This window comes from Neltuma alba, unplaced genomic scaffold (genome assembly GCF_004799145.2).
Source record: "Neltuma alba isolate B1F8T4 unplaced genomic scaffold, ASM479914v2 tig00010855_pilon, whole genome shotgun sequence".
In the NCBI taxonomy this organism is placed as follows: Eukaryota; Viridiplantae; Streptophyta; class Magnoliopsida; order Fabales; family Fabaceae; genus Neltuma; species Neltuma alba.
The window spans coordinates 252,575-265,766 of NW_021635649.1; the positions used below are offsets into that span (position 1 = coordinate 252,575).

Sequence of the window (13,192 nt, forward strand, 5' to 3'; positions counted from 1 at the left end):
TGTATTTTAAAATTAAAATAAACTCAATATATTTTAAAATTATTTTAACTGTTAAATGACTTTTTTTCCAACGTTTTTTTTGGCCAAGTGAAATGATTAAAATTTAAGTATGCTTTATTAATACTTAATTGCAAAGTCTACCATTTTTAATTTCTTAAGTCAACATTTTCTTTTATAAGATTAACAGTATTAAAATTAAAGGAGTAAAACTATACTTTATAAATTTAAGAAAATAAAAAAATTCAAATTTAGAGGACAAATATATTTTTTTTGGATCATGAAGAGGATCAAATATTACTTTAGGTAATAAAAAATAAAAAAAAGTTCACCAACTTTAACAAAAATAAAAAGAAGGGGAAATTTCGTCTAAGGATCTGTTTGGGTGCTCCAAAACCGTGGTTTCAGAAGTACTTTTCCGCAAAACGAGGTAACCTCCTCCACATATTTACTTCGTAATCCGTAAAAACACTTCTAAAACCATGGTTTTGTTTTTATCCAAACACTCCCTAAGAACCGCAGTACAGAATTAATTTTAGAAAGCCCTCAAAATTTTTTGAAACTTCACTGCAGGATCAAGATATTAATTTCACAAAAAAAATGATGTTATTGCCCCTCATAATAAAAGTAGGAGAGTTCATTTGTAAGTGGGACTAGACAATTTACAACATATATATATTTACAACTGGAATTAGTCCCTTTACTACCTGAAGAAGGTGTCCGTGAGTGAACAAGTATGAGAAAATCTATTTGTAAGTGGGACTAGATAAATTGGAACAAATATACATTTATTTACAACTAAAATTAGTCTATTTACATGTTACCTTCTTCACTTGAAGGTGTCTGTGAGTGAACAAGTGTGGGAGAGTTCATTTGCAGGTGAAATTAGACAATTTGTAACATACATACTTTTATTTATAGCTGGCATTAGTTCATTTACATGTCACTCTATAATAAGTATTATAAGGAGTAATAACGTTATTTTTTTTTATAGAATTAATATCAGTTTGTCTTTTTAGTCCTGGAGAGTGAAGTTTTATAAAGTTTTGAGAACTTTTTGAATTAATTCTGTACTGTTGTTCTTAAAATTTTCCTGAAAAGAGTCTAAGAAATCTAAGATCTGGTACGGTCGCCCACAAAAGCGACGTGTATTATTTTTGGGTATTTCACAACTCACCGCTTCACCATCTGATTCATTGATTCATTCTCTATGCTACTGAGCTTAATGGCGCCTCCCCTGGACGGCTCAGGCGACTATCGTCAACTCTTCGTCGACGATGCAGACTTCTACAACCGCTTCCTCCTTGGCTCTCTCTTGCCTGATTGCACGTGGGTCTCACTCCCTCGCTTCTTCCAGACATGGCTTCGCAACTACATTGGGGGAGTCCTCGTTTACCTCCTCTCTGGCTTCTTCTGGTGCTTCTACATCTATTACTTGAAGCGCAATGTTTATGTTCCTACAGGTATTTCATTTTTTTCGGGTTTATTCCAGCTTTCTCTTCTCGTCAATGTCTGCCTTGACATTCCTCATCATCATCTTCTTCTTCTATTTCTGTTGTTTTGCGGCGAAGGTGCCATAGTTGTGATGAGTTTGTTTGTTGGTTCTTAATCTGAATCCTTCTGTCATTATACGGCGCTATGAGCTTTTTCTTTGTCGTTTCTTTTTATTTAGTTCTGCCCTTCTAGGCTGAAAATCTCAAGTTCAATGAGGTGTTGGTTTCTTGTGGGCTAATTTTATGTGGTTTTTCTTGTTCTGCTCTTATCTGGCTCTGATGCTATCTACCATAAATTTCACCTTTTCTTTCACTTAGAGTAGTTTATTTCGTTTTCGTATCTGTCTATTTCCTTTTTGAAATTTATGGCACTAATATCTTTTGGTCAATATCCTGGATCTGTATTCTTGCCTTTTCTTTCTGCTCTTGGTTGCTCGTTAAAAGTATGATTGAGTTATGGTTCTCTGTTTGTATGCCATTAGATTACAACAATAGTTTGGTTTTGTGAGGTTTCTCTTCTCTGGTCGGTGTAAATGGTCTCTTCTTTGGAATTTGGCAATATAAGGCTACACAGGGACTAGTTCCTGGATTTTCCCTTTTAAATATGCGCGTAAGGTTTTAATTAGTGGGATTACTGACATCTTTCAACCGCCATTAAGTTATCATTGATATGCCTATCCTATTTAACCGTGGCAAGTTTTTCAATAACTGGTGATAAAGATACAGGGATTTATTTTTGTTTTAATCATTTTCTGTACAGCTTCAAGCAATTGTTAATGTAAATCTGTTCCTGCTCAGGGCAAACTCATTGAACCAATCATCATGCATGTCCCTGTGAAGGAGATATACTATTTGTTGGGCTTCTACTATGATAGATTATCAAGTTTCACAAGAGGATTTCATTAGACTACTCTGTAACAGTAATTTGGCCATAAAAGGGCAGTTTCAAGTTGGTTGGCACTTTGCCCATTGTGGGTAGGTGGCTAGTTGAAACATAGATTATCCTCTACTGACACTTGGACACATTCACATAGTTACGTTTCATCATTCTTAACCAGATAAGCGACATCAATATGTCTGTATTTCTGATGTAAAACAAATTAACTTTTCTGCATGCTTACCAGTGGAAGGATGAAGAAATCTCTTGCAACAATGATGGAAAATAACTTAAAAATACTTTTCACCTGTACTCGGTTGGCTCTAGATTCCTTTAAGTTTGCATTGTCTGCTTATATCAAATCTTAACCAACCATGCCATTTCTAGGCACTGTTTTTGTGTTTGTTTGAGTGTATGGTTGTCTGTTTATTTTAAAATTTCAGGATCTAATATATGGAAAGCCATTTTATTGCAGATGCCATTCCCTCTCGTAAATCCATGCTCTTGCAAATATCTGTTGCGATGAAAGCAATGCCTTGGTACTGTGTGCTTCCTACTATTTCTGAGTACTTGGCAGAAATTGGCTGGACAAAGTGTTTTCCAAGATTAAATAATATCAGCTGGACTGCCTTCCTTGCATATTTAGCCATTTACCAAATTTTCGTGGAGTTTGGCATTTATTGGGTGCATAGAGAGTTGCATGACATAAAACCGCTTTATAAGTATCTCCATGCTACTCATCACATCTACAACAAGCAGAACACTCTTTCCCCATTTGCTGGTAAGAACATGATGTTTTCAACTTATTACTTCTCGTTTTGGGCAGGTAGTGGGAAGATATGGAAGTTCCTTCTATGTTGTTGCTAGACTCCGGTTTTTGTTTTCTAGTTCAACTTCAAATTAGCTGGAATATGGTGAAGCAAATTATTGTCTTGTTACACACACATATCCATTTGAAAATTTTGGGTGTACTCTCTCTCTTAAACATTCTTTAGCTCAGAATCTTCTTCCTTCTCTTCTAAACGTTAACTCACCCACACAAGTATATTTTGAGCCGCACACAAGTACACAACCCAAACATGTGTCAGCTAAATTGTCACTAACATTAGTCAGTTTAGTCTGCTAGGTCCATATGATTTCACAAGAGGGAGGGCTGACTGATTATTTTGTTCCCTGAATTTCAGGTTTGGCTTTTCACCCTCTTGATGGGATCCTTCAGGCATTGCCACATAGCCTTGCTTTGTTCATCATTCCAGTTCATTTAACTACACACTTAGCGGCTATATTCATTGAGGCCATTTGGACTGCGAATATACATGACTGCATTCATGCCAACTTGTGGCCTGTTATGGGTGCTGGATACCACACCATTCATCATACTACGTATCGTCATAACTACGGCCATTTTACCATTTGGATGGATTGGATGTTTGGAACTCTACGAGACCCCATGGATGATGGAGGTAAGGTGATGTGATGATTTTGACTGTCATCAATCGCCTAACTGCTGCCTTAGTCTATAGTGGGAGAAATCCTTAGGTAGATTCAGCTCACAATAAGTTTGGTACAAATTAATCCTGAATGAACATAACAAGCATTTCAATGTTTTCTAATGCTTGAATGTTCACCAATCATTTCTTTGGTCTGTCAATATTTTTTAGAATGGGTCGACGTAGAAATTTCTCCTTCTTAGGTATTTCTGTTGTATTCTTGGAATCTTGTTCTTCTCTTTTGAAGCATAAGGATGTTCTTTTTGTTCACTATATTTCTGCTTTTTGAAGCATCCATTACAGGGTGACCATAGGGATTAGAAAGGCAAAATCAAGTGCGTGTTTGGATTCACGGTCTCAGATTTATTTGATACTGTGTAAATGAATATCACTGGAGTTTCATTTTCAGGTTTTCCCTCAGTATCTGAGGCAACCCCCTTAAGTACACTAAAGCTTAGAAAGAAATAGAGAATGGTAGGTCCTTCTTCTATTATCGCAAATGGGGCGTACTATTTACTTTCCATGTCTCTCTACATTTAGTTGAGGTACACTTTCAAATGGGGGTTTAAGTGGTTTATGCCGAAGACCGTGAAATAATTAATGCTCGTGCAAGAAAGAAAAGAGAATATTCTGTCATCCCCATGGTTGCACGTGATAGGACCACAGGTAATGAACATCACTTATTTCAAACCTCGACTTCGTTAGTTCTTATTCCTCCCCCTCAAAACAAAACAAAACAAAAGCATGTGGCCAACACCTGCACGAGCCTAACGAATGAGCTGCAAGTTGCTTGATAATTGCTTGCTGGACTGACTTATGTGGAATATTTTGGGCGTGGCTTTTGTCTTCGCCCTCCGTGTGACAACCCCTTTCCTTCCCTTGTCTGTTTCTAAAGTTTAAATTATTTTTTTAACAAATATATTATATTTTTTAATATTAAAGACAAAAGTGTCGTTCTAATAAACTTTTTATTTTTAGGTGAATATCGTTCTAATAAACTTTTATTTCAAAATAAATATTAGAAGAGAAGATTTTTTTTTGTACAAGAAAAGTAGATCTTATGAGAAAACTTACCCCATGTTTGTATGGAGAGAAAATGGGAGAGGAAAGAAAATGAAGAAGGAAAATGGAAGAAGAGATGAGCTTTTTTCTGTTTGGATGAGGGGAGAAAAGTGAAAGGAAAGAAAAATAGGGGAGAAATGGGATGTGGGATCTATTTTATTTTCTCCCCAACTTTTCTCTCCATATATGGAGAGAAAATGAGAAGAAAACTCATATTTCCTATATGCCCTCCTCAAATATAATCAGTAATATCACATTCTGCCTTTAATGCAAGTTTTTTTTTCCTTTAAATTTTACTTATGACTACTTCATAATTTAACAAAATTATCTCATTATATTGTGGCCAAAATCAAAAGCTACAAATGAACTCTATTCTTTTACATTCAGTGAACAATGCAGGAAATTCGCATAAATTAATATATATATATATATATAATTTCTTCATCTCTTTCAGCCTTTATATTAAATTTTTACTATTGATCAATAATCTTAAATAATACGTAATTTATTTATATCATTTTATTATGTTTGATTTTAAAAAAATATCTGCTTTTTTTTTTTTAATTTTACCTTTAAAAAGAATATTTTTTACTAAATTATTTGGTTTTTACAATATAATCACATGGTAATAAATTTTTTTCAAATAATTTGATTTTAAATTATTTAATGATATTAACACTAATATGATTTTTTTATTATGATATTTAATTTAATTTATAACATGATATATTTTGATATAAGAATAAGGGTATTTTAGTCATTCACATATTTGTTTATTTTTTTTCTTTTTATTTTCTCTCGTCTATCCAAATATAAAGGAAAATAATATTTTCTTTTTATTTTTCTCTTCTTTCTATTTTTTCTCTTTCTATTTTCTTTCCTCCAAATTTTTTTTTTCTATCCAAATGGAGCATTAAAGGCACTATTTCTAAGAAAATTGAGTCTTCGATATAATGACCCAAGCAATTGAAGTTTATTTACTTTTGGGAAAAAGACAAACAAATGCTAACTGAATTTCAGAATGACCAGAACGTTCGTCCAATTTGCAAAATGCCATTTTGGTCTCAAGAGACCAAATTGGCATTATTATATCAAATGAAAAGACCAAATTGCCCTTCCTTTTAAATATTGTTTTAAAAGTATCACAGCTCCTACTGGCCGGCCGGTCACTAGAGCTCCGGCGGCGGCAGTCACCGGAGCTCTGCGACCGGCTGGCAATTGGTCACCGGAGCTCCCTCGGTCAAAATTTTTTTTTTGAAAATTTTTACAATTTCAGTATAACGGTTAACAACTTTTGTAATGCTATTAACAACTTCAGTATAGCAATTAACAACAGGTTTTTTGAAAAATTCAACAAGCTCCGGTGACCGGAAATAATTTTTTTGAAAATTTTTACAACTTCAATATAACCGTTAACAACTTTTATAATGCTATTAACAACTTCAGTATAGCAATTAACAACAGATTTTGTGAAAATTCAACAAGCTCCGGTGACCGGAAACAATTGTTTTGAAAATTTTTACAACTTTAGTATAACGGTTAACAACTTTTGTAATGCTATTAACAACTTCAATATAGCAATTAACAACAGGTTTTTTTAGAAAATTCAACAACCTCTGGTGACCGGAAACAATTTTTTGAAAATTTTTACAATTTCAATATAACCGTTAACAACTTTTATAATGCTATTAACAATTTTAGTATAGCAATTAAAAACATGTTTTATGGAAAATTTAACAAGCTCTGGTAACTGGAAACAACTGTTTTGAAATTTTTACTACTTCAGTATAACGGTTAACAACTTTTGTAACTCTATTAACAATTTCAGTATAGCGGTTAACAACAGGTTTTTGAGTTTGTTAATGGCATTACTGAAGTTATAAAAATGCCACTTTTTGCATTTTTCGAAAAACTTATTGTTAACTACTATATCGAAGTTGTTAACCGTTATACTGAAGTTGTAAAAATTTTCAAAAAAAACGTAATTGTTAACGTTATACTGAAGTTGAAAATTTTTACAATTTCAGTATAACGGTTAACAACTTTTATAATGCTATTAACAACTTCAGTATAGCAATTAACAACATATTTTCTAGAAAATTCAACAAGCTCCAGTGACCGGAAACAATTTTTTTGAAAATTTTTACAACTTCAGTATAACGGTTAACAACTTTTATAATGCTATTAACAACTTCATTATAGCAATTAACAACAGGTTTTCTGAAAAATTTAACAAGCTCCGGTGAGCAGAAACAATTTTTTTGAAAATGTTTACAATTTCAGTATAACGGTTAACAACTTTTGTAACTCTATTAACAACTTTAGTATAGCGGTTAACAACAGGTTTTTGAATTTGTTAATGGCATTACTGAAGTTATAAAAAATCCACTTTTTGAATTTTTCGAAAAATTTGTTGTTAACTGCTATATAGAAGTTGTTAACCGTTATACTGAAATTGTAAAAATTTTCAAAAAAACGTAATTGTTAACGTTATACTAAAGTTGAAAATTTTTACAACTTCAGTATAATGGTTAACAACTTTTATAATGCTATTAACAACTTCAATATAGCAATTAACAACAGGTTTTCTGAAAAATTCAACAAGCTCTGGTGACTGGAAATAATTTTTTTGAAAATTTTTACAACTTCAGTATAACGGTTAATAACTTTTGTAACTCTATTAACAACTTTAGTATAGCGGTTAACAACAGGTTTTTGAGTTTGTTAAAGGCATTACTGAAGTTATAAAAATGCCACTTTTTGAATTTTTTGAAAAACCCGTTGTTAAACGCTATACTGAAATTGTTAATAGAGTTACAAAAGTTGTTAACCGTTATACTGAAGTTGTAAAAATTTTCAAAAAAATTGTTTCCGGTCACCGGAGCTTGTTGAATTTTTCAGAAAACATGTTGTTAATTGCTATATTGAAGTTGTTATGTTAATAGCATTACAAAAGTTGTTAACCGTTATACTGAAATTGTAAAAATTTTCAAAAAAAATTGTTTCCAGGCACCGGAGCTTGTTGAATTTTTCAGAAAACATGTTGCTAATTACTATACTGAAGTTGTTAATAGCATTATAAAAGTTGTTAACTGTTATATCGAAATTGTAAAAATTTTCAAAAACATTGTTTCCAGTCACCGGAGCTTGTTGAATTTCCCAAAAAACCTGTTGTTAATTGCTATACTGAAGTTGTTAATAGCATTACAAAAGTTGTTAACCGTTATACTGAAGTTGTAAAAATTTTCAAAAAAATTGTTTCCGATCATCTGAGCTTGTTGAATTTTCCAGAAAACATGTTGTTAATTGCTATATTGAAGTTGTTAATAGCATAATAAATGTTTTTAACTGTTATATCGAAGTTGTAAAAATTTCCAAAAAAATTGTTTCCGGTCATCGGAGCTTGTTGAATTTCCCAAAAAACTTGTTGTTAATTACTATACTGAAGTTATTAATAGCATTACAAAAATTGTTAACCGTTATATTGAAGTTGTAAAAATTTTCAAAAAAAATTTTCTGACCGACAGAGCTCCGGTGACCAATTGTCGGCCAGTAGGAGCTGTGATACTTTAAAAACAATATTTAAAAGGAAGGGCAATTTAGTCTTTTCATTTGATATAATAATGCCAATTTGATCTCTTGAGACCAAAATGGCATTTTGCAAATTGGACGGACATTCTGGTCATTCTGAAATTCAGTTAGCATTTTTCTGTCTTTTTCCCTTTACTTTTCCCCCCCCCAAAAAAATGGAATTGGATTCTCTCTACTACCCTTTCCTTCCTCTTCCTCTCCACCACCCCCCTTTTCTCTTCACAACCATTGGATCAAAACTCCAATGGTCCAGATTTAATATTTTATAACATTTTATAAAAATAAATATTATAATAAAAAATAGATAAATAAATTTAAACTGTTAAAATCTAATCTGAACAGTTCATAACTACAGACTGTTATTATAGAATAAATTTTTTTTAATTTTTTTTATTACAATTGTAAACTGTTCAGACCAGATTTTAATAGTTTAAATTTATTTATTTATTTTTTTAATAACATTATTTTTATAAGATGTTAAATCTGGACCATTAAAATTTTGATCCAATGGTTGTGAAGAGAAAAAAAAGATAGTGGAGGGGAAGAGGATGGGAAGGCAGCGGAGAGAATCAAAGTCCTAAAAAAACTTTCTCTCCGCACTCATTCAATGCCTCTCATTCAGTAAATCAAGGCTATGAAAGCGAGATTGGAATTAGAACCGCATACTTGGTGTGTTTGGTAGCTAAGAATTCGATTCCTCGCGGAATCCACTTCCATCCGCATATATCGATGGAATTGGGTTTCACGCTCCTACCCATGGAACTAGTCCTGTTCCATTGCAACTCAAATATATGGATCATTTTGCCCTTTTTAACAGACGCAGTAATGGTAGTGAGCAAGGATGATAGAGGATGGCATGAGGACGATAGCAAAGGCAGCAATAGACAGCGCGTTGCTCTTTGATCTAATTTTCTGTGATGGCAACAAGGTCGTCTCCTTTTTCGATTTGCATTTGATTTCCGAACGTCAACATTTTCTTCTCTCTTTTCAATGTGTTTTTCTTCCAAGGGCAAAGTGAATGGCGGATGGCAGACACCATATTCTCCCTCTTCGATCTATGAGCTTTTCATTATCTTCTCCTTTTCCCTCTTCGATCTTCGATTTCTTCTACCTGTGTCCCCTCCATTTCTGCTACCTGTGTTTATGATGGGTGACTCTGTATCTTGATATTTCATTTGTTGATGTTATTCTATGGTGGCCGTCAATAGTTTCTATGGAGGGTGATGGGGTGGTTGGGGGCTGTTTTGGATAGAGACCAGGGTTATTTTGGAAATGGCATATTGTAATTTCATATTTAAAATTAACATAGCAATTAAAAATTATACTACCGGTCTTTTAAGACTTTGTTTGATTTTTATTTTAGTCCTAAATATAAGATCCCAATTCACTGTCTTTTATATTTATATATTTTTTTCCTAAGATAATCCTTCTAACAATGGTAGTTCTAGCTAATACTTTTGATTAGTAAGAATATTTTAGGAAAGATAATACTCCTCCGGTCCTTAATATAGGACTCAATTCTTGGGTTGGTTTTGGTCCTAAATATAAGACTCATTTTTTATATTTATCAATTTTCTCTAAATTACTCCTATAGATACTCCTTCAATCATAATCAAATAGAATTGTGAATACCCGCCCAGGAGTGTCTTTTGTTCTTTCAAATGCTTTTTGGATGAAATTCTGGAAAATTCAAACCCTGCCCAGAATCCTTCATTTTATTTGGAGGTGTTGTTCTAAAGTAGTACCGACAAGGGAGAGATTATTCTACCGTCACTGTTCTGTCAACCCCCTTTGTCCTATTTGCTTTGAAGAACCTGAAAGCTTGGAACATCTTCTATTCTTTTGCTCTTGGGTTAGATGCATCTGGTTTGGCTGTCAATTATCCCTCCTCATTGACAAAGCCAAGATCTTATCTTTTGAATCTTGGTTTTTTGATGTCATTTGTAATCATACGGACCTGCATGACAGTGATGTGTCTTTGTTGGTTTGGCTGATCTGGTATATTTGGAAGGAGAGGAATGATGTTGTCTTTAATTCTAAAGTCCCTGACCCTTTTAATGTTCTTTCTAAAGCTCGGTCAGGAGTTAATGAATATTGGACTAATTGGGCAGATAATCCACCACCTGAAGACAATCTTGCCACCACCTGAGCTGAAGGATGGTCGGCTCCCCCATCTGGTTGGATTAAGCTCAATTGTGATGGCTCGTTTCTGGCTGCTGATAGCTCCGTCGCAATTGGCATTATATGCCGAGATAGCTCTGGTTCTTTCTTATGGGGCTATGGTGAAAATGTGAACACTGAATCAGCCTTCCTCTCTGAATTACTAGCTGTTAGAAAATCGATCTTATTATGTGCGGATCTTGACCTTGAAGCAATCATAATCGAGACTGATAATGCTGATCTTCACGCTTGTTTAACAGCAAAAACGTCCTCCAGGTGTGAATGGTCTGGTTGGCACTTGCTTAAGGAAACTCTAGATTTGGCTGCATCACGTCCTAGGCTCTCTTTCTCTTTCTCTCGTAGAGAAGGGAATTGTGCTGCTGATTCCCTAGCAGTCTCTGTTCGTCAGAAGGTGTGCCCGTTTGGGTGGGTGTTCACACCACCACTTTCTTTGGCTTCGGCTCTTTCCCGTGATGCTGCAAGATCTAGGTGCTTTTTCGATTTGTTTGATGGTGCTGACCAAGACCGTGAAGGAGTTGGCTGATTTTTGTTCTGTCCTTTCTTTCTTTTTTTTGTTTCTTGTCTTCGTTTTGCTATTGCTTTTCCTGCCTTTGTACTGGTTCTTGACTTTCCGCTTTTAATGAATCTCTTCTTCGGTCAAAAAAAAATCATAATCAAATAGAAGAGGGAGATGGGGTATTAAAAAAGATGATTATGGTGTTTTAGGAAAAATGTGTTACCTTTCTTATAATTAACTAACTTACCTAACTTCCTTAATCTAATCAAATTAGTTAAATGGGTCTTATATTAAGGACAGGAGGAGTACCTATTTATTATAAATAATTAATTTAACTTCTTTTCTTAATCTCTTTGAAATAGTCAATTAGTTTTTATAATTAGGACAGGAGGAAGTATCATACTTCTATGACCATCCCAAACGCTTTTATTTCCACTTCCTCTTGTCGCAAAAACACTTGCTCATGTCAAATGGAGCAAGTGATCCCATAGTCTAAAACTTCTAAAACTTTTAGTCGTCGATACTATGGCCCCTGTTTGGATCTTTGTTTGGAAGAAGTAACGTGTCTAGAAAACTGTACAATGGGAATTGGTGGGTCATTTGAAGATAAATGCTTGTTTGGGTGGGTTTTTTTTCTCAAATTAGCTTCTAGAGAAAAAGCCCACTACGTTGTAACGCTGGGATTTGCTGCATTCAGCGGTGAGAAAAGCCCATTTGAGCATTTAATGGGGCATCATCCCCATCAGAATTTTGAAACACCACATTTGCCGTTCTCTCTCTTCTCCCTTACGTCAATTGTCCCTCTTTTTACAAGGCCAATGAACCCGACGTGGTTTTACTACATTTCCCCCTTTTTCTCCTCACTTTATTATACTTTCAAAATTACCACTTTAGCTCTAAATGTAAGGTACTTGTGGAGAGAAATTTGGACTTGAAATGTAAGTCATCTATAATATATTTAATACTTACTTTTTAATTTTATTTTTATTTAATTGTCATTATTTTTTTTACCAGCATTTAATTGTCATTAAAAATAAAGAAAAAAAAGGAAGAGATATGATAATGATTTATAAATATAGAAGAATATAGCTTTAGTTTTAAATTGAATGATTTTTAATTTATATTCATGTTACTCCATTAAATATTTAATTAAATAAAATATATTTTTAAAATTTTCTCAATAATAAATGTTTTTATTTTTATACTTTTTTTTTAATTATTTTTTAATAATTGTCACATTATAAACATATAAAATTTTGTGATTTAATAAATTTTATGTCCTTTTCAATAAGGACTTTTTAATATAAGCAATAAATAGGAATTAGGGATACTCTGAAAAAATTATTAATTTTGAGAGATTAAATGAATTGAACTATTTTTAAGACAAAAATAAAATTCTTATCTAACTCCTATATTAAGAATGGAAATAATATACACTTATTATTATTAATAAAATTTCGTTTCATGGAAAATATTCAATATAATTATTTAACAATATATATCTTTTATTCTATTTTTGGCCCAAACTAATTTTTATTTTATTTAGAGTTAATATAAATTTTGATTTTGATCCCTCAAATTTCAAACTATAAGTTTTGGTTCCTTAAAGGACAAAATGATTTACGTTTTTATTAGATTATAAGGCCAACGTTTTATATAAAAAAGAAATTTGAAGGGTCAAAGTTTATGTTTTAAAATTTGAGAAATCAAAACTAAAGGGGTGTTTGGATAGAAACCAAACCATGATTTCAGAAGTGCTTTTACGGATTACGAAATAAATATGTGAAGGAAATTATCTCGTTTTGCAGAAAAATGCTTCTGAAACTATGGTTTTGGGTTTCCCAAACACCCCTTAAAATAAAAACAAAACCAAAGTTTATATTATCTTTTGTATTTAAGCACTAATTTTTCCTGCTAATTTTCGCCCCTCCTACCTTGATAGAATAAGCTTCACGAAAGAGAGAGAGAGAGGCGATCCAACCCGAAATTATCAACTGCAAAATGT

At 32.9% G+C, this 13,192-nt stretch overlaps 1 protein-coding gene across 1 annotated transcript; it reads left to right on the plus strand.

Moving 5' to 3' along the window:
• Window positions 1-1,218: 1,218 nt before the first annotated feature.
• On the plus strand, window positions 1,219-4,183 carry LOC114759497 (delta(7)-sterol-C5(6)-desaturase-like). Its single transcript, XM_028948675.1, has 3 exons — window positions 1,219-1,460; window positions 2,843-3,148; window positions 3,552-4,183. Exons 1-3 carry the CDS (start codon window positions 1,223-1,225, stop codon window positions 3,842-3,844), a joined length of 837 nt encoding a protein of 278 aa, XP_028804508.1. The 5' UTR covers window positions 1,219-1,222; the 3' UTR covers window positions 3,845-4,183.
• The last annotated feature ends 9,009 nt before the right edge of the window (window positions 4,184-13,192 follow it).